The 23,415-nt window shown below is 45.1% G+C and overlaps 1 protein-coding gene across 1 annotated transcript; it reads left to right on the top strand.

Moving 5' to 3' along the window:
* Nucleotides 1-6,752: 6,752 nt before the first annotated feature.
* On the top strand, nt 6,753-20,494 carry C2H15orf40 (chromosome 2 C15orf40 homolog). The gene is made up of 4 exons (XM_066592667.1): nt 6,753-6,918; nt 10,014-10,140; nt 13,631-13,758; nt 20,109-20,494. The coding sequence occupies exons 1-4, from the start codon at nt 6,814-6,816 to the stop codon at nt 20,202-20,204; spliced, it is 456 nt and encodes a 151-aa protein (XP_066448764.1). The 5' UTR covers nt 6,753-6,813; the 3' UTR covers nt 20,205-20,494.
* The last annotated feature ends 2,921 nt before the right edge of the window (nt 20,495-23,415 follow it).

Genomic DNA, 23,415 nt, shown 5'->3' with positions numbered 1-23,415 from the left:
AAAAATAATCGCTGAAACACACTAAAACACAGCAGACAGCGTTCGAAAATTGCGGTGTAGAAGTCAATGGAAGCGGTCTGATCCGCGGCCTGCTGCTGAAACTGCGGATGTGCAGCAGATCCCCGGGAAAGCAGATTTAAAAAGAAAAACTGTACTGCGCATGTCCGACGGTGAGCTGTAAGGACCATGCGCAGTACAGCGAACCCGGAAGTGGAGGGATGCGTGCAGACATCGCTGCCGGAGAAATGCAGGGAAGCAGGGCTCACTGGCCGTGGCACTGCTAGAATCCACGCATGCCGTGGATGTGAGGACTTAAGCTTTCATGTATTCACACGAATCGCGGTGGAAACCCATTGGAATTGTGTGGCTTTTGCCCACTGACAGGGCTAAAACTGCGTGCAGATCCACAGCAAGATCTGCGGCAGAATAGCCATGGATTTTAGCGTGATTTTAGAGGCAGAATGGGATTCTGCTGTGTGCAGCTACATATCACTGATTTGCTGCTGATATTGTTCCAGATTGTGATGCAAAACTGCAGCAGTTTTCACCCCTTCAATTTGTTTCCAACCTTTTTTTATTGAAATATTCGCCTTTTAATAGGCTGAAAGGTTTTGCAAATTCCCCACGCAGGGGGTATCTTAAAACAACATGAGTAAAGAAACAAAACATTAAATGTCCACACATTTTTGCGATATCGCTGACTGTTGTCAACAGGGTCAGCGGCAGCAGCGCCGGCCCCATTGAAAACAATAAGAGAATTCTGCACTCCTGTGTCGCAGCTATGACGGGGGAACATTGGCACGACACCGGAGCTGCCGCAAGGAGACCAAGGAGCTGTGTGAGCAACTGGAGGATCCACCCAGTGGGGTGAAGAAGAGGAGCGGTTCCCGGAGCGGTAGGAGGCCAGGGACTGAGATCGCCGCAGTAAGAGGTCCCAATGCCGAGCCTGAGCGTGATGTCATCGGGCTGCTGAAAAGGAAGACTGCTGCCACTGACAAGGGCTGTTAAATATATTCTGTGTGTGTTAGGCCTCCTTCCGCAGGCGACACAGCATTGCCGCGAGAAAATAGCGATATCGCTTCGCTGGTCCGTGCTATATCACTGCGTCTTTTCGCTGCCAAATCGCAATTTAGTAGTGCTACAAAGCCGCATGACTTTGTAGCATCACATGCGAGGATTTTCGGGGGGGGGGGTAAGTGTCTGTAGGTGTCTTGAGAGTAAGTGCCTGTAAGTGTCTTGAGAGTAAGTGCCTGTGAGTGTCTTGAGAGTAAGTGCCTGTGTCTTGTGAGTACGTGCCTGTAAGTGCTTTGAGAGTGCCTGTAAGTGTCTTGTGAGTACGTGCCTGTAAGTGTCTTGTGAGTACGTGCCTGTAAGTGCTTTGAGAGTACGTGCCTGTAAGAAAAAAAAAGGGAGTGTGAGCGGTTGCGAACGGGTAGAGGCATGTGAGCGGTTGCGAACGGGTAGAAGCATGTGAGCGATTGTGAACGGGCAGATGCGTGTTTGGAGTGTGATCTATTTAAATCTTTACTACTTCCATAAGTAAATTGTAGATACCCATTAGGATGTGCTCCATGCTTAACAATGCCGTCCAGTATGCTACTTGTGCAGCGTATGCGGTCTGTGATCAGCCGACCAAGGGTGCATACTGTTGCGCAAGATGCGTGCACGCCACACATTTGGAAGCCCAAATCCTGGATCTAAAGGTCAGTAAAGTGGGTGAGTTTGAAGCAAGAATGTCTGATGAAAATTACGATATAGTGGGAATAACGGAAACATGGCTTGATGAAGCATGATATCAGGCCAATGTGCGACTTATCTGCAGATGCAAGGCATTTTCAGTCAAAAACACCTCCCATCGGTTCTGTGAAGTAGCAATCTGCCGGAGCGATTGACAGCCACGGCGGCGTTTCCCATTGTATTGCAGTCGTGTGCACATCGCACGCCAAGCGATGTGCTTTCCTGTTCTATTGAAAACAATGAGCAATGCATTTTGAGGAACCCAAAAATATAGGACATGCCGCTCATGTGTATGACTTTCAAATTCGTGGGAGAGCAGCCTAACAGTGCAAGGCTGCTTCAAATATATTGGTCCCAGTAGTAATAGTACCCTCTATATTGGCCTCAGTAGTAATAGTGTCCTCTATATTGGGCCCAGTAGTAAAAGTACCCTCTATATTGGCCCCAGTAGTAATAGTGTCCTCTATATTGGTCCCAGTAGTAAAAGTACCCTCTATATTGGCCCCAGTAGTAATAGTGTCCTCTATATTGGTCCCAGTAGTAAAAGTACCCTCTATATTGGCCCCAGTAGTAATAGTACCCTCTATATTGGTCCCAGTAGTAATATTGTCCTCTATATTGGTAATACTACCCTCTATATTTGCCGCAGTAGTAATAGTCTCCTCTATATTGGTCCAAGTAGTAATAGTACACTCTATATTGGCCCCAGTATTAATAGTGTCCTTTATATTGGCCCTAGTAGTAATTGTACCCTCTATATTGGTCCCAGTAGTAACAGTATCCTCTATATTAGCCCCTGTAGTAATAGTAACCTCTATATTGGCCCAGGTAGCAATAGTGTCCTATATATTGGTCCTACTAGTAATAGTGTCCTCTACATTGGTCCCAGTAATAAAAGTGTCCTCTATATTGGTCCCAGTTGTAAAAGTACCCTCTATATTGGCCCCAGTAGAAATAGTGTCCTCTATATTGGCCCCAGTATTAATAGTGTCCTCTATATTGGCCCCAGTATTAATAGGGTCCTCTTTATTGGCCCCAGTAGTAATTGTACCCTCTATATTGGTCCCAGTAGCAATAGTAACCTCTATATTGGCCCCAGTAGTAACAGTGTCCTCTATATTGGTCCCAGTAGTAAACGTACCCTCTATATTGGCCCCAGTAGTAATAGTGTCCTCTATATTGGTCCCAGTAGTAAAAGTACACTCTATATTGGCCGCAGTAGTAAGTGTCCTCTATATTGATCCCAGTAGTAAAAGTACCCTCTATATTGGCCCCAGTAGTAAGTGTCCTCTATATTGGTCCCAGTAGTAAAAGTACCCTCTATATTGCCAACAGTAGTAATAGTACCCTCCATATTGGTCCCGTAGTAATATTGTCCTCTATATTGGTCCTAGTAGTAATAGTACCCTCTATATTGGCCGCAGTAGTAATAGTGTCCTCTATACTGGTCCAAGTAGTAATAGTACACTCTATATTGGCCCCAGTATTAATAGTGTCCTTTATATTGGCCCTAGTAGTAATTGTACCCTCTATATTGGTCCCAGTAGAAAAAGTGTCCTCTATATTGGCCCCAGTAGTAATAGTAACCTCTATATTGGCCCCAGTAGCAATAGTGTCCTATATATTGGTCCTAGTAGTAATAGTGTCCTCTACATTGGTCCCAGTAATAAAAGAGTCCTCTATATAGGTCCCAGTTGTAAAAGTACCCTCTGTATTGGCCCCAGTAGCAATAGTGTCCTCTATATTGGCCCCAGGATTAATAGTGTCCTCTTTATTGGCCCTAGTAGTAATTGTACCCTCCATATTGGTCCCAGTAGCACTAGTAACCTCTATATTGGTCCCAGTAGTAATATTGTCCTCTATATTGGTCCCAGTATTAAAAGTACCATCTATATTGGCCCCAGTAGTAACAGTGTCCTCTATATTGGCCCCAGTAGTAATAGTGTCCTACATATTGGTCCTAGTAGTAATAGTGTCCTCTACATTGGTCCCAGTAATAAAAGTGTCCTCTATATTGGTCCAAGTTGTAAAACTACCCTCTATATTGGCCCCAGTAATAATCGTGTCCTCTATATTGGCCCCAGTATTAATAGTGTCCTCTTTATTGGCCCTAGTAGTAATTGTACCCTCTATATTGGTCCCAGTAGCAATAGTAACCTCTATATTGCCCCCAGTAGTAATAGTGTCCTCTATATTGGCCCCAGTATTAATAGTGTCCTCTATATTGGCCCCAGTATTAAGTGTCCTCTATATTGGCCCCAGTATTAATAGTGACCTCTTCATTGGCCCTAGTAGTAATTGTACCCTCTATATTGGTCCCAGTAGCAATAGTAACCTCTATATTGTACCCAGTAGTAATAGTGTCCTCTATATTGGTCCCAGTAGTAAATGTACCCTCTATATTGGCCCCAGTAGTAATAGTGTCCTCTATATTGGTCCCAGTAGTAAAAGTACCCTCTATATTGGCCCCAGTAGTAAGTGTCCTCTATATTGATCCCAGTAGTAAAAGTACCCTCTATATTGGTCCCAGTAGTAAAAGTACCCTCTATATTGGTCTCAGTAGTAATAGTACACTCTCTATTAGTCCCAGTAGTAATATTGTCCTCTATATTGGTCCTAGTAGTTATAGTACCCTCTTTATTGCCCACAGTAGTAATAGTATACTCTATATTAGTCCCAGTAGTAATATTGTCCTCTATATTGGTCCTAGTAGTAATAGTACCCTCTATATTGGCTGCAGTAGTAATAGTGTCCTCTATACTGGTCCAAGTAGTAATAGTACACTCTATATTGGCCCCAGTATTAATAGTGTCTTTTATGTTGGCCCTAGTAGTAATTGCACCCTCTATATTAGTCCCAGTAGTAACAGTGTCCTCTATATTGGCCCCAGTAGTAATAGTAACCTCTATATTGTCCTCAGTAGCAATAGTGTCCTATATATTGGCCCCAGTATTAATAGTGTCCCCTTTATTGGCCCTAGTAGTAATTGTACCCTCTATATTGGTCCCAGTAGCAATAGTAACCTCTATATTGCCCCCAGTAGTAATAGTGTCCTCTATATTGGCCCCAGTATTAATAGTGTCCTCTATATTGGCCCCAGTATTATTAGTGCCCTCTATATTGGCCCCAGTATTAATAGTGTCCTCTATATTGGCCCCAGTATTAATAGTGACCTCTTTATTGGCCCTAATAGTAATTGTACCCTCTATATTGGTCCCAGTAGTAAACGTACCCTCTATATTGGCCCCAGTAGTAATAGTACACTCTATATTAGTCCCAGTAGTAATATTGTCCTCTATATTGGTCCTAGTACTAATAGTACCCTCTATATTGGCCGCAGTAGTAATAGTGTCCTTTATATTGGCCCTAGTAGTAATTGCACCCTCTATATTAGTCCCAGTAGTAACAGTGTCCTTTATATTGGCCCCAGTAGTAATAGTAACCTCTATATTGGTCCCAGTAACAATAGTGTCCTCTATATTGGCCCCAGTATTAATAGTGTCCTCTACATTGGCCCCAGTAATAAAAGTGTCCTCTATATTGGTCCCAGTTGTAAAAGTACCCTCTATATTGGTGCCAGTAATAATAGTATCCTCTATATTGGCCCCAGTATTAATAGTGTCCTCTTTATTGGCCCTAGTAGTAATTGTACTGTCTATATTGGTCCCAGTAGCAATAGTGTCCTCTATATTGGCCCCAGTAGTAATAGTGTCCTCCATATTGGTCCCAGTAATAAAAGTGTCCTCTATATTGGCCCCAGTAGCAATAGTGTCCTATATATTGGTCCTAGTACTAATCGTGTCCTCTACATTGGCCCCAGTAATGAAAGTGTCCTCTATATTGGTCCCAGTTGTAAAAGTACCCTCTATATTGGCCCCAGTAACAATAGTGTCCTCTATATTGGCCCCAGTATTAATAGTGTCCTCTACATTGGTCCCAGTAATAAAAGTGTCCTCTATATTGGTCCCAGTTGTAAAAGTACCCTCTATATTGGTGCCAGTAATAATAGTATCCTCTTTATTGGCCCTAGTAGTAATTGTACTGTCTATATTGGGCCCAGTAGCAATAGTGTCCTCTATATTGGCCCCAGTAGTAATAGTGTCCTCTATATTGGTCCCAGTAATAAAAGTGTCCTTTATATTGGCCCCAGTAGTAATAGTGTCCTCTATATTGGCCCCAGTAGTAATAGTGTCCTCTATATTGGTCCCAGTAATAAAAGTGTCCTCTATATTGGCCCCAGTAGTAATAGTGTCCTCTATATTGGTCCCAGTAATAAAAGTGTCCTTTATATTGGCCCCAGTAGTAATAGTACCATCTATATTTGCCCCAGGAGTAATAGTGTCCTCTATATTGGCCCCTGTAGTAAAAATACCCTCTATAATGGCTCCAGTAGTGATAGTGTCCTCTATATTGATCCCAGTAACAATAAATGACCCCCATAATAGTCCCAGTATTATTAGTGACCCCCAGGTGGCATCCCTACAGGTATTATACTTACACAGCCTGCAGCTCCGGTCCGGCGACGGCATCCATTACTGAATCTGTAACCGCTGACAGGATGGCGCATGCAGACCCTGAGGGGGAGATCAGCGGCCACAGACTCTGCACTGCCACTGCTGAACTGCAGCTACAGGCTGGGTGAATAGAATGCCTGATAGGCTGCTGCACGGCCGGTGGGCCACATAAATTGAGGTGGCGGGCCGGATGCTGCATGCAGGCCTGTGCTCACACTAATGTAGAAAACCAGGACATATTACTGCCAGGAAATTCTCTCTATGGCTATTCTCCCCCTTCCCGGGGGAAATGGAATAAAACTGGTGCAATGGAAAATGGTGTCGTTGCCCATGGCAACCACTATGTTCATATTAAGTAGGTCTCAGACTGATACTACTTTGCCTTCCCTCTGATATAATATATATATATATAACCCCATATTCCTCTCACGGGGGTTGCACACAATATCACAATGTCTGCACGCAGTCTCGGTGTGAACACTTCCTTTTTGAACCACTGAGCCTCCATTCTAGTGACCGGCCATGTCCCGCCTCTGTACTGAGGCCGGTGGTGTCTCCATACATGCTGGGCCGGGTGTGCCGGCCGGCGGTCAGCGTAACTGCAGTAGCCCGGGCCGCCGCCGCCGCAGTGCGCGCTCACACCATGCCGCGGAAGGAAGGCAAAGAGGTGACGGCTGCTGTGTCCCCTCCGGGGTGGCAGTTACTCGAGTCCCGCAGCTCCCCGGCTCGGGCCTAGCACTGCCGCAGTGTTCGGGGGCACGGGTGTAGAAGCCTGGGTACACAGCACTGGGAGGCGGCGGCACTGAGCTCCCTGCAGGATGGGGAGGCGGAAGCAGAACGGCGGCAAATGTAGTCTGCAGCAGTGTACAATACAACACCCGACTGACATGTAGCAGAGGAGTCAGCGTAGGCATCACTGCATGGAATGCATGGGGTGGGGGGAATCACTGCATGCAATACATGGGGGGCAGAAACACTGCACGGAATAGATGGGGGGAATCACTGCATGCAATACATGGGGGGCGGAAACACTGCACGGAATAGATGGGGGGAATCACTGCATGCAATACATGGGGGGCGGAAACACTGCACGGAATAGATGGGGGGAATCACTGCATGCAATACATGGGGGGCAGAAACACTGCACGGAATAGATGGGGGGGAATCACTGCATGCAATACATGGGGGGCAGAAACACTGCACGGAATAGATGGGGGGAATCACTGCATGCAATACATGGGGGGCGGAAACACTGCACGGAATAGATGGGGGGAATCACTGCATGCAATACATGGGGGGCAGAAACACTGCACGGAATAGATGGGGGGGAATCACTGCATGCAATACATGGGGGGGCAAAAAAACTGCACGGAATAGATGGGGGAATCACTGCATGCAATACATGGGGGCAGAAACACTGCACGGAATAGATGGGGGGAATCACTGCATGCAATACATGGGGGGCGGAAACACTACACAGAATAGATGGGGGGAATCACTGCATGCAATACATGGGGGGCAGAAATACTGCACGGAATAGATGGGGGGAATCACTGCATGCAATACATGGGGGGCAGAAACACTGCACGGAATAGATGGAGGGAATCACTGCATGCAATACATAGGGGGCGGAAACACTGCACAGAATAGATGGGGGGAATCACTGCATGCAATACATGGGGGCGGAAACACTGCACAGAATAGATGGGGGGAATCACTGCATGCAATACATGGGGGGCGGAAACACTGCACGGAATAGATGGGGGGAATCACTGCATGCAATACATGGGGGGCAGAAACACTGCACGGAATAGATGGGGGGAATCACTGCATGCAATACATGGGGGGCGGAAACACTGCACGGAATAGATGGGGGGGAATCACTGCATGCAATACATGGGGGGCGGAAACACTGCACGGAATAGATGGGGGGAATCACTGCATGCAATACATGGGGGGCGGAAACACTGCACAGAATAGATGGGGGGAATCACTGCATGCAATACATGGGGGGCAGAAACACTGCACGGAATAGATGGGGGGAATCACTGCATGCAATACATGGGGGGCGGAAACACTGCACGGAATAGATGGGGGAAAATCACTGCACAGAATAGATGGGGGAAAATCACTGCACAGAATACACAGTAACTTGTGGATTTCAATGTGGATTTTGGTGCGAATTGTAAAATTCACACGGACAATTCGGAGCATAAATTGACATGTTGTGAATTTAACATCTGCACGACACATCGGCTTCACACCAATGGAAGCTGTCCATGCGGGAATCGCAGTAAAATGGAGCATGCTGTGATTTTTAATCCACGAGCGGAAACCGTATTTAGTTTCCGCTCGTGAACATGTAAAATAATTTTCCCATAGCATGCTGTGGATGGTTACTGTTGCGGAATCTGAAGCGGAATGCCCCCTCCGAATTCTGCAGCAAAGATCCGGCCGTGGATAACTCACCCACATGGCTTGTACTGTACGCTGTACACCCTGTTGACGGTGTCGGCATATGACAGATCTGTTCAGGCTTTGGGTGCTGTTTTTCTGTTCCATAACAGAGCAGGAAACCAGAACCCAAAGGCACCAATGTGAACAAGCCCTAAGGGCTCTTATCCACTAGCGATATGTCTTCTTGTGATGCGAGGCTTGAGTGAAAACGCATGATTATGAAACCAATGATTTTCAATGGTTTCATACTCATTTGCAATTTTTCACTCAAGCCTTGCAGTGCTAAGAAAAATCTGCGATTTTGGGAGTACATCATGGACTGCTGTCACAGCTATGGCAGGGAATTCCTGTGACGGCTGGGCGCTGCCTCTGATTGGTCACAGCACTCAGCTAATCACAGGCAGCGCTTTCTTGAGGCGGGAATTTTTCAATCCCCAGTCTACAGAAGACGGAAGACGACTGCCGGAGCCGGAAAGAAGAGCCGGACTGCTCTTCTAGGTGAGTGGAAATTTTTTTTTTTCTTTTTACAGCTAGGGCTGATTTTCAGGGAAGGGCTTATATTTAAAGTCCTTCCGCGAAAATCATCGCTGCGGGGGTTGCCTGCAACCCACTGCTTTCAATGCAGCAGCGCCAGCCCCATTGAAAGAAATGGGATAGCATCGCAGACTTCTGTCGCAGCTATGGCAAAGAATTCCTTAACCCCCACAGTCCCCGCGAGGATGAAGGAATCCCCTGCCATAGCTGTCACAGCTGTGGCAGAAGTCCGCAGTATTCTCCCTTTGTTTTCAGTGGGGCTGTCGCTGCTGTCGCTGGCGCCATTGAAGACAATGAGCGATATCGCAGATTTTTCTCAGCGCTGCAAGGCTTGAGTGAAAAATCGCAAATGAGTATGAAACCATTGAAAATCATTGGTTTCATAATCATGCGTTTTCACTCACTCTTGCATCACAAGAAAACATATCGCTAGTGAGTAGGCGCCCTAAGTCAGTAATTTTTGCTATGATAAGAAGGTGGACATCCCATATGGGTAAACTTTGCAGCTGTGCGATAAGTGGGGATGCTGCCATCTTACAAGCAGAATCTCACTGTCTGCTAGATTGCATATAGAAGCCTAATCTAAGGAATATAATGGCTCACAATTACTGCTGGAGGGTTCGAGAGGCACAATCAGGTGCTCTATGGTGAGATTTTGGAGTTCAGGGGTCCATATACTGTTCTTCCATGGGCCCTCCGCCCCTGATTTGGTATTGTTTATGTTATCTATGAAATTGAAATTCTACGCACTAATATAATTGTCCTTCACAGGGAAAAGGACGGAAGACGGAGCCACCAGCGGCTGCCCATCCTGCAGGTCCTGTCGTGCTCGATAAGAGTGGCTCTGTTTTAATAGCTGTACATGCCAAGCCAGGTTCCAAACTGAATGCTGTAACAGGTAAATACTTCTGACAGCACTTTAGAACATTCCCGTGTTATGCTCCTTTTACACAAGCCGATTCTCGTTTGCACGAGCAGGTGACATCACCACTAACTCGTTCGCGCTCGTGCAGCCTGTTTAGGCTAGGTTCACACGGGGCGCCTGCATTGTTAAAACCGAGACAAAGCAGCAAAGTGGACGAGATTTGCAAAAACCTCATTCACACACTGCGGACAGTCTGATGCGGACAAGCCGCGCAGAAGCTGACAAGCGGCGTGGAATTCAACATGTCGGTTGTATCGCTGTCCTCACTGTGGACTCTCTATAGGGAGAGATTTCTGCAGCGGAATACAGATTGAAAAGCTGCTTCAAAATACGCGCCAAATGGGTTTTGAAGCAGCCTTTCTGTTGCGGAAATCTCCATACGGACATTCCATCCCATGTGAACCCAGCCTTAGTCAGGCAGATCATCGTTGAGAATCGCTCACTTCTCGTTCAGTGTTCACATTCACATGTGTACTGAGCACAGCAGAGGTATTACGGCAATCCGCGTCACAGCTCAGTGCCGGAGCGTCATGTCCTGCACTGCACATGCTCGCCGGACGAGACACTCGCGGCGTATCTGGAGAGGTGAGTATAGGGTCTCTGGGGGGTGCTGGGTCTGATTCTGCTGTGATATTTCGCTGGTGGAATCCGACCTGGCCTTAGTAAGACCGCAAGCTTATGTTACCATTCTAATCTCCCAGTGTTTTATGGACATGGCGGATGGTAGGACATGCTGCAGCTTTGGTTGTGTCATGGCCACGTAGCCCCTCTGCAGACTGTCTCCTGTATAGTCATAGGCAGCTTAAGTTCTGCCAAGACACTTGTGTCGTCAGCCTTACTCGCTAGCCAATAAATAGTAGCATCACTTGAAACCAGACCTGTCAGGACACACATGCCGCCTATTCTAGTTCCATTTGAGGTATGTTCAGTCATGAAAGAAATTAAATGTTGCAGATTGTGCAAAAGGCAAACAGAGTGTGCTGCACATTTTAAAATGTACCCCATGCACCCAAGTTCAATGGGTTCGTTCTCATGCCCTATCTTTCTCGCATGTATGTTTTATACGAGCGAGAAAAGATAGATCCTGCCTTATCTTTTGGCTTTTTGTATTCCTCACGTACAATGGCGTGGAGCTAGAACAGTTAAAAAGAAATAAGACTTTTCACTGGTTCATGCACAAATACGCTCCGGTGTGGCGAGCATATCTGCACACGCGCCCGTGTGTTTAAGCCCTAAAAAGCTGTGATTCGGTGAATGCCAAATGAGACCAGATGCACTTTGGGAAAGTGTTTTACTTTAGATTACAGAATGCACATTCATTTATATTGCACAACATTTGTTCCCAGTGTTCACACTAGAATATATAGTACTTCTGGCGGCTTTACATACACAATGTACCATTTTTGTTAATTTAATAGTCGTCTAACAAAAATACTTCTTTTGAAAGGCGTTTTCAGAGAGTTATGAAATGTTGTAAAATAAAGAAATAAGGCCGAACTCTGCTGCTCCGAACCCGGAACGAGCTGGCAGTGGTCATGTGCCATTCATTGTGCAAGTGACTGCTCAGCCAATCATAGATAATGCCGTGAAATATACGTGATCGCTGAAGCCTGTGATTGGTTGAGTGCAGAATGAATGACTCCTGACTGCTGCTAGCTTCTAGATTTGAAGTAGCGGGCACCTAAGCTCCTGTGCTGGGCCAGGGGCCACTGAGGGAGGTGATTATGCTTTATTATTTTACCATTTTTCATGGCTATCCTTTTTTTTTTTTGACCCCTTTAATTAAAATTTTCCATTTTAATGTAGCTCTATATTTTTACCTTCAGTAGCCTGTAGCTTTCAGTATCGGCATTTATTTTTAAGGGTCCGTTTACACCAAATGGTATATCATTTAAGGCCCAATGTCCACGGGCAAAATGGAATTAGGAAATCTGTGCGGGTCTCCCGCACGTGTGATTCGTGCCAATAGGGATGCATTGGACACCGGCAGGTAATTAAATACCTGCGGATGTCATCTTTCCCTGGCGCGTGGATCGCACGTGTGTGGAACCACCTGCAGCATGCTTCATTTTGTGCGGGTCTCCTGCAGGGACGGCTCCCGCGACTTCCATTGAAGCCTATGGAAGCCGCCCGGTCCCGCGGCACACCCGCAGCTGTGTTTGTGCTGTGCCGCGGGAAAGCAGGAGTTTAAAAAAAAATAAAAAAATGTTCACAGTGCATGCGCGCGGCACACTGCTGGCGTGCTGAGGACATCCATCGGCCCGAAGAAAGAAGATCCGGCCATGACGGAGGGAAGACCCCCAGTGTTCGGAGAGGTAATTATAATTGATTTTCTGGCCTCATGTCTGCGGAAAAGGAGAGACCCGCTACGGAATTATGCATGGAGAATCCGTGCAGGCCCCAATTTCCCCGTGGACATGAGGCCTTAGTGAGTGAACGATTGTCGGGGTTCACTTGTTCGCTCAGGCAGCCTGTCTATGGAGGCAGATAAATCGTTTAATTTTGCTTGTTTGAATGACTTTGTGATTGATAAGCGTTCCGTGAAATTGGGCCTTAATTTGTATTGCATCTGTGACCAGACAAAGATCTTTATCTTAAAACATTTAGAAGGTGCCTTGCTGAATGGAAGATTGTACGGTTAAAAAACATACCCGAATTGCGAGCAGGTGAACCTTTTTGGGACCATTCACACGGGCAGAATATGGCTGCAGCACAAGTTGCAAAAATTTCTGAACTAAAATCCACGTGCCTCTGTACGGATTTTGATGTGGAATTGAAACTGGCTAAATTTTGCTAACGGTTGCACCAGGTTCAGTTACATGTTGCGGTACGTCCTATAACCAAATTCTGGCCCGTGCGAAAGCTCCCTTCAACACTTCTTCCCAGGTAATGGGGCCACATAGGTACACGGTTAGGGTAATCAAGCATCTTACTTCCTAAAATATGAACTCTGGTGAAAGATGCTCTTGTATCATGGTCTAATAGTAGAATTACCGCCTCCGAGCATGATCCTGTCAGTGCTAAGAACGCCATATTTTTTATAGCAGCCATTCCGAGTACTACAAGCTTATCCATTCACTTCAAGGCAACAAGTCTGTAGTACTCAAAGCGACTGCAATAAAAATATTCTGTTCTGAACACTGACAGGATCGTGCTCGGATGTCAACAATGAAGAGGCTGCAGCGCTCGCATGAGTGCCATGGCTCCTTCTATCAGCTGATTGGCAGGGGTCCCGAGTGGTGACCTCCACCCATCAGATTTTGATGGCCTATGCTCCGGGTAGACAATCGGTTTTTAAAGGCTGGCTAACCCTTTAAGGTTGTCAGAGAGCGATTTATGAATTAACTTTCTTTCATAAACCATAAACTGTCACACCATCCCTAACACACCATCCTCAGCTCCATTCCCAGATGAAATCTGCAATCTCAGTGAATTCATTGACCCTGTCATATTTGTCCAATAGATGTAACAACAGAGGCTGTTGGCGTTGCAATTGCTGCTCCTCCAACTGAAGGAGAGGCCAATGCTGAACTATGCCTCTATCTTTCAAAGGTCCTGGAAGTAAGGAAAAGTGAAGTTAATCTTCATAAGGTAAGTCGTTCATATTTTGGCGCAGTGGTAGGTTGGAGCAGTAGCAGTTGTACTGGGCCCTAGTGCCTGAATGCTTTTGCTCAAAAACTCATAAACGTAGTGGAAAAACTCTGTAAATCTGGCTCTACTGTAGGGGGCACTTCTGAGGATTTCTCAGTTAGCCAGGGTTTGTTACAGGTGGACTCCATTAAAGGGGTTGTTGGAATTGTGTGTTTTTTTATTTTTTTGCAAACACATGTGCCCCATGCGGTAACCTCACAGACAAATCTTCCGGCTCCCTGGATCTCCAGCACCGCTGTTTAGTCCTCCATGACCCAGTGTTTGTTTACAGGCTTCAGTTAGCTTGTGTAGGTAATATCACAGGCTGCTGCAGCCAATGGCAGATCTTAGCAATTGAGCACTGAGCTCTGTCATTGGCTCCAGCAGCCTGTGACTGCCTGCAAACATGGGGGAGATCCGGAGCAACGGCATGGGACATGGCAGGAGGAGGTAAGTATATGCCTATTTATGTTACTGCAGGGGGCACGTGTTTTTGCAAAAAAGATCTCGGAACCCCTTTAAGGAGGTTTAATGTTGTTTTATTTTCTTTTAAAACATAACAGAATTGGCATTTACAATACATTGTCCAAAAGGACTTTGCCTATATTAACTTACCACCGCTGCAGACTGACTCTGTTATGGGGGCATTGTGACACAGGAAAAAATATTTGTCAAGGTCTGCACAGACCTCATTTTTGCTCCTCTCTTTTCAGTCTTCAAGAGATGTTCAGAAACTTTTGTTCTATGTCTTGACAGATCAGAATCAGGTCATCTGACATAAAACAAGGGAGGAAACTATTCTGAATGTGGTAAAGGGAACAATGGCAACAGCATGACATTCAGTTACAAGTCAATCTAGTCCAGAAATTTTGCCTTTAGGCTCCATTCACACAGGGCAGTCCGGTTGCAATTAAAACCGCACCAAAAAGTGCATCAGTTAAACCTTGTGTGTTTTGCCAGTAAAATGTGGTAAAAAAACACATAGTTTTAAAAATGCACTTTTTGGTGCAGTTTTAATTGCAGCCAAACTGCCCCATGTGAATGGAGTCTAGGAGTGCCATTAGACGCAGTGTCTCTTTGCTGCAGATCACAAATGGAGAAATGCTGATTACGGCCGGAATCTGAACTCCTCATAGTGGTTAAACTGCATTTTGCACAGGAGATCCTGCGTGTAGTAGCAGCCTTAGGGCTCATTCACATTGGCACATGCAATTTTGGTCCGTAAAAAATGCACTATTTATACTGCATGTGTGTATGCGCTTTTGGTGCTTATTCAATGCGTTTTTCACACATGCAAAAAAGAAAACAAAATATGCACATCTGTACTAACCAGTGCAAATCAATGGCGTGGTATGCTGTCCGTATTACAGCTATAAAAATATGGACGCAATACGAATAGAAAATACCCCCCTGTGTGAATGAGCCCTTAGGGGCCTTTCACATGGACTGGAATTTGGTCACAACACCGCTGAATCTGCTGCTGCGGAAATCTGCGCCAAAACCTGCATGTCCGAATGTGGATTTTGGTGTAAAATTGCTGGCAAAATCAAGCCATTTTCAATTCTGCATCGAAATCTACAGACAGGCGTAAAGATTTGTGTCGGAATGTCCTGGGTATTGTGGCAAAATTTTGCCTGTGTGAAAGGCCCGTCATGAAAAGTCTTCATGGCTTCAACTGGAATCATGTACTAAGCCACTTCATGTGCGGAGAAGATCAAGATTAATGCGTGTCCTGTAGCAAATGATGCTGATCATTAATTCCTTCCACTAAGATGATGTGCTGTAAGTTGTAACAAGCTCTGACAGCCGTAACTGCATTAAAAGGAATTTGTGTAACTGGTTCTTGTGTACAAACATAGGAAACTACAACCCTGAAAAACTATGATGCCGCAGTCTCGTTAGACAGAATTGCTGCCACTAATGAGCTCGTAGTTTATGTAACTTTCCCTGCTTCAGTTGTCAGAGTCTGCAGGGGATTCAAGTAGTGATCCGCATTGAAAATCCCTGGATTGAACAGAGGTCCAACGACGGCTCCATACATGAAGTGGCCTCTTTCTGCTACAATATATGTACGGTTTTCTTACTTCAGTCATAGCAGCTGGAACTGCTTGGAGAGACGTGGAAAGCTGATTTCTGCTTCTCACATTCTACTCTTCAACTTTGCAATTGGGTTTTACTCTCTATCTCTTACAGGGGCCACAACGCAAAATTGAAACCCATGTACTGGGGCCTCCAGGAGCTCATGCATTATACCATTGTGTAGCGTATCCATGCTTCCCTATTCAAATCTACGATATTGTTATCTTCATATAGGACACCAGTATTAACCCCTTAGTTTTTACGTTCTGGGTGCCTGGCCTTTATTCTACAGGGCTGTGAAAACACATCTGCCCTGTAGAATAAAGCTATGGGGCTGGGGAGTGTGACAGTGGTCCCTGGTCAGTTAATTGCCGTTATTTAACAGATAATGGCGATCACATAAAAGTTAAAAAAAAGTTTTAAAAGTTAAAAGTTTCATCTTCCCTTACCAATGTGATCAGTGAGGGGAGATCAAAATTCTTACCTAAGGTCTCCGGCAATGTCCCCCGACAATATCTTCATCCATGGACCTTTTCACATCTTCTCTGCATGCGCCTGCTAGCAAAATAGTGGATGCATGTGCAGAAGCGGTTGAGGGCCTGAGAAAATCTCTTTGCTCCCAGATACCTTTGGAAGACGAGATACTGGAGCAGCAGTAACCGGAGGCCTTGGCGACTGGTCCCTGGTTACATGTTCGCCGTTATCCACCACGTAAAGTTACAAAAAAAAAATTTAAGTTTCATCTCCCCTCACCGATCAGTGAGGGGAGATGAAACTTCTTACCTGATGCCTCCGGTGATGTTCCCCAACACAATATTCAGCCCTGGGCCCCTCCGCTGATCTACCTTATTCAGAACGCTAGCTATAATTTACAAAATGTCCCAGGAAACGCTCATTTTCCTGCAGTTTCAGGAGCAGCTTGTTGAGCGCCTTCTGTGTGAGACCGCCGCACCTCAGAAAGCTTAAGAATACAGAGTGCCACTTTTTACACCCCATCCCTCCTACTGAGGTCAAGAAATACGCCCCCAAAAAGTGTTCGGTTTGCAGCAAGTACGGCAGGAGGAGGGATACCTGTTTTAATGCCACATGTGCCCCTGCCAACCAGGCCTCCATAATTACCCATGTTTTGAGACATACCACACAGTTTTACATAATTAGTTCTAACTAAGATTTAGGAAATGCCAAAAAAGGAGGGAGAGGGGGGGGGGGCATTCTTTTTAGGGAGTCAATTTTTTTCCCCTGCACAAGTGAGTAAGGGGGTCTGGAATTTATTCAGTTGTGCCCTGAAAGCTAATGGGTGTTACCTCCATTATAGGCCTAGCCATTTGACCTGTAAGCAGATTGGGGCTACAGTGGGGGTATTGCTGAACACAGGAGAACTAGTGCTATAACTGTGTGCGTCTCCCCAGTTTTCCCTACTTGAAACAAAGAAAACTGTTATTAAAGTGACATTCGTGAAAAAAAATTAAATTCTATTTATGTTTCACCTGATTTATAATAATTTTTGCAAAAAACAGTAGGGGTCAGACTGCTCAGCACACACCTACTGTGTTTCCCCGATATAAGACGCACCTGATGATAAGACGCACCTAGGTTTTAGAGAGAGGAAAGTAGGAAAAAATATTTTGAACCAAAAAGTGGGCTTAAATATTTAATAAAATAACAGAATATGTAAACATGAACAGCAGTCAGTCAATAGTCGCATTAAGAACTATTATTACTGTAATTAACAGATGAGCAGAGATTTTTATTTTAGAACAATACGCCTCTATTCATCAGGAAACCCCAAAGACTCCTCACTGCTGTCAAGCTCAGTGACTCCCTATCACTGGTGTCAGCATCTTCATAAAGGATTCCATCCTCAGAACCGTCCAAGGCATTACTGATGCCACATTTTTTGAAGGATCCTACAACAATTTCCTCCTTCACAGCCAGCCACGATGTTTTCACCCACTCACAAACCTGAGTGATAGTGGGCCTTTTCATGCGTCCAGTGGGTGTCAGGTCATGATTCACAGCAGCCATCCACTTGTTCCACTCCTCTCGCATGAAAACTTTAAATGGCTTGTCAATTGAAACATCCAGAGGCTGCAACTGGCTGGTAAGCCCCCCCAGGAATTACAGCTAGACGGGTCTTTGCTTCTTTAAATATTTATTTCGTGTTTTTACTGATATGTGCCCTAAACTGGTCTAGTACTAGCAGGGCAGGTTTCTTCAGAAGCCCTCCAGGGCGTCTGGACCCCACTTTTTCGATCCATATTTTCATTCCACCTTCACCCATCCATCCTTTCTCATGAACATGGACAATAACTCCTCGTGGGATTGCCTCTTTTGGCATGCTTTTTCTTTTGAAGATTAGCATTGGTGGAAGTTGGGTGCCATCTGCACAGCAGGACAACACAACCGTGTAATGCGTTTTCTCATGTCCTGAGGTTTTCACAGTTATGGATTTTGCACCTTTCAAATCAACAGTTCTGTTTGATGGAACATCACAAGTTAACGGGACTTCATCCATATTCCCAATCTGGCCTGTTTCAAAGCCATTTTTCTTTCTTGCATCAATTACAAATTTATGAAAAGACACAATCTTGGCTTTATATTGTTTAGGCATTTTTTGCGCAATCCTAGTTTTGGTGCGCATAGCAAGACCACATCTCCTCATGAACCTGTAGCACCACGATGCGGATCCAGTAAAGTCCCTAATGTCTTTCTCTGCAGCAAAACGCTTGGCTTCAAAGATGATCATTTTTGTAGAGACTGAAAATCCGTTGTTCCTGTGACGTATTATCCACACTTTCATTTCCACGTCTATCTGTGGCCATTTTGCAGTACGTCCACGAAAAGTGTGCTTACTGTTATCTGCTTTTTGCAGCTCCTCCTCCTGTTTCCTCCATTCACGTATCATTTTTTCTGTTGGAGGCGGCCCAAAATTTCTCTCAGCTGCTCTGTTCCCATGTTCTTTGGCGTATTTCACTACCTCCAGTTTAAAAGGGATTTTATATGCTAGTCGTTTCTGCTTTGACATCTTTCTAAAATTGGATGGATGCAGCAGGAGACTAAGGTAGCTTTGTAATTCAATAATGAAAGAACTGTCAGCACTTCCTTATAGGAGGAAGGGGTTAAGCTGATTGGTGGAGGAAGGGGAGCAACAGTTGTTCCCGCCGGCTCTCACTACCAATCAGCGGGCAGCAGTGCAAAGGAGAGAGAACTGATTCTGAGTTTCTTTGGCCAAATGTTCGCGTGATTGCGCGTTAAACTCGCGTTCGCGCGAACAAGTGGCATGTTCGCTCTATAAGACGCACTGACTTTTCTCCCCCACTTTGCGGGGAAGAAAAGTGCGTCTTATGAAGCGAAAAGTACGGTAATAAGATACTGCCTTATACTAAATTTTGCCCCAAGAGCGGTACAGTGTCTTATTTTTTTGGGGGGGGTGGGGTGGGGTGGGGGGGAAGCAAAATTCATACAATTCTTCAGCATATTAATATCTTTGCTCAGGCAGGTGGTTAGCTCTTGGACTAGAAGGCCTATCCTAAGGCACAAATGACTAAATAGAAAATAGAGCAGCTTACCAGCTACCTCCAAGCTGCACTGAGAGCACGGACACGTCCGACCATCCAGATACACAGAATATTTGTAGAAAACTCCAGCGAGAGTTGGATGAATTTTTAAAAATATATTTTTCCGAGTTTCTAGAAGAGTCAGCGTTTTCAACAAGTATTCACAAATGACAGATGTGCCCTGCTGCTTGAAGAAGGATCGTGCATACTGTATATAGAATTAGCAAGTAATTACTGCCTCTCTCCTAAAATGCTTATGCTGTTGAAAAATATTTAGTGCGACCTCTGGTGCGGTGCCATGTGTTTCTAGCTTTCTGAAACTGGAGAAAGCATGTGGATAGTGTGATGCTGACTAGAGATGAGCGAGCGTAATCGTTAAGGCAAAATACTCGAGCGAGTATTGCCATTTTCGAGTACATGCCCGCTCGTAAGAAAAAAATCGGGGGCCAGCGATGGTGAGCGATGAGTTGTGGGAGTGAGCATGGGGGAGCGGGGGGGGGGAGGGGAGCGGGAGAGAGAGAGAGATCTCCCCCTCTTTCCCCCGCCGGCCCCCGAATCTTTTGGCACGAGCGGGCATGTACTCAAAAATGGCAATACTCGCTCGAGTATTGCCTTAACGAGTACGCTCGTTCATCTCTAATGCTGACAACAAGCTAACTATTATCATTATTGCAGGGTGGAAAAAGTCGGGAGAAAGTAGTGAAGATTTCAGCTGCTATCACACCAGAAGTTGTTTTAGAAAAACTAAAGAGTGAAGCATCCAAAAGTTGAGTTGTCTTTTTTTCTTGCTGATGGACTTTTTGAACTTTTAAGATTTTCCATTGCTTACAGAACATCATTTGTTTGAATATTTTTATGTGACAAATGAGCATCATGTATTTTTGTTATTCATTAAAAGGTATCATATCTACAAGACTACGTGGTTTCTTTTGCTGGGAACAATCACAGAAGCCATTGCTGAACACCAATTTTTTTCTTTTTTTTTTTCTAGACTGTTTTTGTTGCATTTTTCAAACATTAAATAACAAACACAAAAGAAAATAAAGTGCTTTTCCATTAAATGTCAGAGTGTGTGACCTGTATCTTCATCTGATGATACAACTTCAAAGGTAAAGACTGAAGCAGTCATCAGGAGGAATACTTCGTGACATACAGGAAGCACTAAGAAGAACATGTAACTCTTAAACATGGACTGACACATCATATATAAAATCACCGAAACTCCTGTTGTGGTTCCGAGATGGCAACATAGAGTGGTTTGGCCTCAGCTTACAGCGCTAGGCTGATAGTAGCGTGCCTGTCATGAGGGTGTGGAATGAAATAGGACAGGAGAGAGTCTAATTCCCCAACAGTTGGAAGTAAAGTCCCATTCTAAAAAACCTGTTTTGGAGTTAGATATGATCTGTGTATAATTTTAAGAGACATTTCTAGATATCTAGACATTGTGGAGGGATTGTTTAAGTGATGCTAGAATAAGAGAGGGTGTCACGTTTACGTTATCACGTATCCATATATTTATAGCGAGAGGTCTATTTTGGGGTTTTTCACTTTCCCTTTTCAAAAGCCATAACTTTTTAACATTTTTTTCCATTGGTGGAGCTCTATGAAGGCTTGTTGTTTGCGTCATGAGCCGTAGTTTTCATTGGTACCATTTTGGGGTACATATGGCTTTTTTGATCACTTTTATTGCGTTTTTTCAGGAGTCAACATGAAGGAAATAAGCATTTTGGCTCAGTTGTTTAAGGGGTTTTTAATGGGGTTTTTTTTCCATACAGGATATACATTGTGTTAAAAGGTCGTTATGGACAAGGTGATACCAAATACGAGGGGGTGCTGATAAGTCTTTGGCTTTGTGGTTTTTTTTGTTTCTGTGGTAACAAATGTTACATCACATGAAAGCCTTATGTGTCTAATATATGTTTTAAAAATTTAGTGTTTGTAGCTTATGGCAACAGTGATCTAGGCACGGGGGAAAACAAAATGGCGGAGTCTTAGGCGATATTCACAGCAAATGAGAGCAGAGGAGTGATAAAATTCTTGTTTCTGCAAGGAAAGTCCGTGAAGGATATTCATGGTGATATGTCGCAGACATTGGGGGATCAATGTCCTTCATATTCTACAGTTAAGAACTGGGTTGCCAAATTTAAAACAGGCCACTTCAGCACCAATGATGAGGAACATCCTGGACGACCGAGAGAGGTTGTTGTTCTGGAGATCGTTGATGCTGTGCACAACCTCATACTGGAGAATCGGCCAATTTCAGCTAAAGGAACAGCAGACATCATGGGGATTTCTCGTGAACGTGTTTGTGTGATTATCTATGAACATTTGAACACAAAGAAGCTATCTGCAAAGTGGGTCCCCAAATGTTTGACAAAAGATCAGAAAAGCATGTGAGTGAAAACTTCCCAATCCATTTGTCAGTGTTTCCGGACTGATAAGTACTTCCTGGATTGACTGGTCACTATGGATGAGACTTGGATTTATTTGTATGACCCTGAAACCAAGGAGCAGTCAAAAGAGTGGAGGCACAGTGGTTCTCCTCGCCCAAAGAAGTTCAGGGTGCAAAAAGCAGCCACTATGGTGATGACGTCTGTGTTCTGGGATAAGGAGGGCGTGCTGCTAGAGGACTACCTTCAAAATGGTTCCACCATCAATGCAAGGTATTACATTGAATTTTTGGACCAATTGAAGGCAGCTCTGAAGGTCAAAAGGCGCGGCAAGCTGTCCAAAGGAATCTTGTTCCTGCAAGACAACATCTCCACTCACACTGCACAAGCGCAAGCGACCACGGCAAAACTGGTGGAGCTAGGCTTCCAGCTGGTTGACCACCCACCTTATTCACCAGATCTAGCTCCCTCCGACTAGGGATGTAAGAAGTGTTTCGACATCAGTGGAGAGTATGTGGAATAAATGTAAAGTTTCATCTACTCCTACTCACCTGTCCGGATCCGCCACGAGTGACTAGATCGGCGCACATGCGTAGTGCACGGCATGATGCGCCGGCGATGACGCGGATCCATGGTGATTCCAAAATTGACATTTTGGAATCGCCGCAGATTGGATAGCTTCCATTGACTGCAATGGAAGCCGTCAGTGCGATTTCCCACACCAAATAAAGCATGCTGCGATTTTCCCCTGGGAGCAGAAAATCGCAGTTACTTTCCGCTCATGGGCATGGAAGAATCTTTTAACATAGCATGTCTATGGACGGACAGTACTGTAGAATTCACAGCGGGCGTCTGGCTGTGAATTCCGCAGCAAAGATCCGCCTGTGGGCATTGAGCCACATGGTGTAGATCTGCAGGTGGAAAGCTGCAGAGGAAAACCCTTTTAGCACCAAGCGCTGTATATTTACGGAGCTTGGTCCTGGGTTTTAATCCCAGCTGATAGCAAAATATGGCGTTGGATTAAAGCCCCTGCTTCTGCAATCAGTCACATCTGAGAATGCAGAGAAGGGAGAAGCTATATAAGGGCTTATTCAGACGACCGTATATTGGACGCGTATTCACGCCGGCCGATATACGGCGTCCCTCTCTGCAGGGGGAGGAGGCTGGAAGAGGCAGGAGCAGTGCACTGAGCTCCCGCCCCCTCTGCACTATTTGCAATGAGGGGAGGCGGGATGGAGGCAGAGCTAATTCCTGGAATTTAGCCCTGCCCCCATCCCGTTTCCACTCATTGCAAAAAGTGCAGAGGAGGCAGAGGGAGCGGGAGCTCAGAGCACTGCTCCTGGCTCTTCCAGCCTCCCCCTGCAGAGAGAGATGCCGTATATCGGCCGGCATGAATACCCGGCCAATATACGGTCGTCTGAATAAGCCCTTACAGTGTATTTAGTTTTGTTCCATTAAATATACACAAACTGCATATTGCGTTTTTTGCGCACGTGTTCATTGTTTTTCACATGCACAAAATAAAAAAATGCAATAAGGCCTATTAACTTAATACATACTCACTACATATTTATGCGCTCCCATTGATTTTA

This window comes from Eleutherodactylus coqui, chromosome 2 (assembly GCF_035609145.1).
Source record: "Eleutherodactylus coqui strain aEleCoq1 chromosome 2, aEleCoq1.hap1, whole genome shotgun sequence".
NCBI lineage: Eukaryota > Metazoa > Chordata > Amphibia > Anura > Eleutherodactylidae > Eleutherodactylus > Eleutherodactylus coqui.
This window is presented reverse-complemented; position numbering and strand designations above follow the sequence as displayed.

Excerpts from the sequence above, each read along its gene's own strand:
- C2H15orf40 (XM_066592667.1), top strand. The coding sequence starts at position 6,814 with ATGCTGGGCCGGGTGTGCCGGCCGGCGGTCAGCGTAACTGCAGTAGCC. Across the intron at positions 6,919-10,013 it reads CGCGGAAGGAAGGCAAAGAG|GGAAAAGGACGGAAGACGGA; the intron begins GTGACGGCTGCT and ends TGTCCTTCACAG. Across the intron at positions 13,759-20,108 it reads GTGAAGTTAATCTTCATAAG|GGTGGAAAAAGTCGGGAGAA; the intron begins GTAAGTCGTTCA and ends TCATTATTGCAG.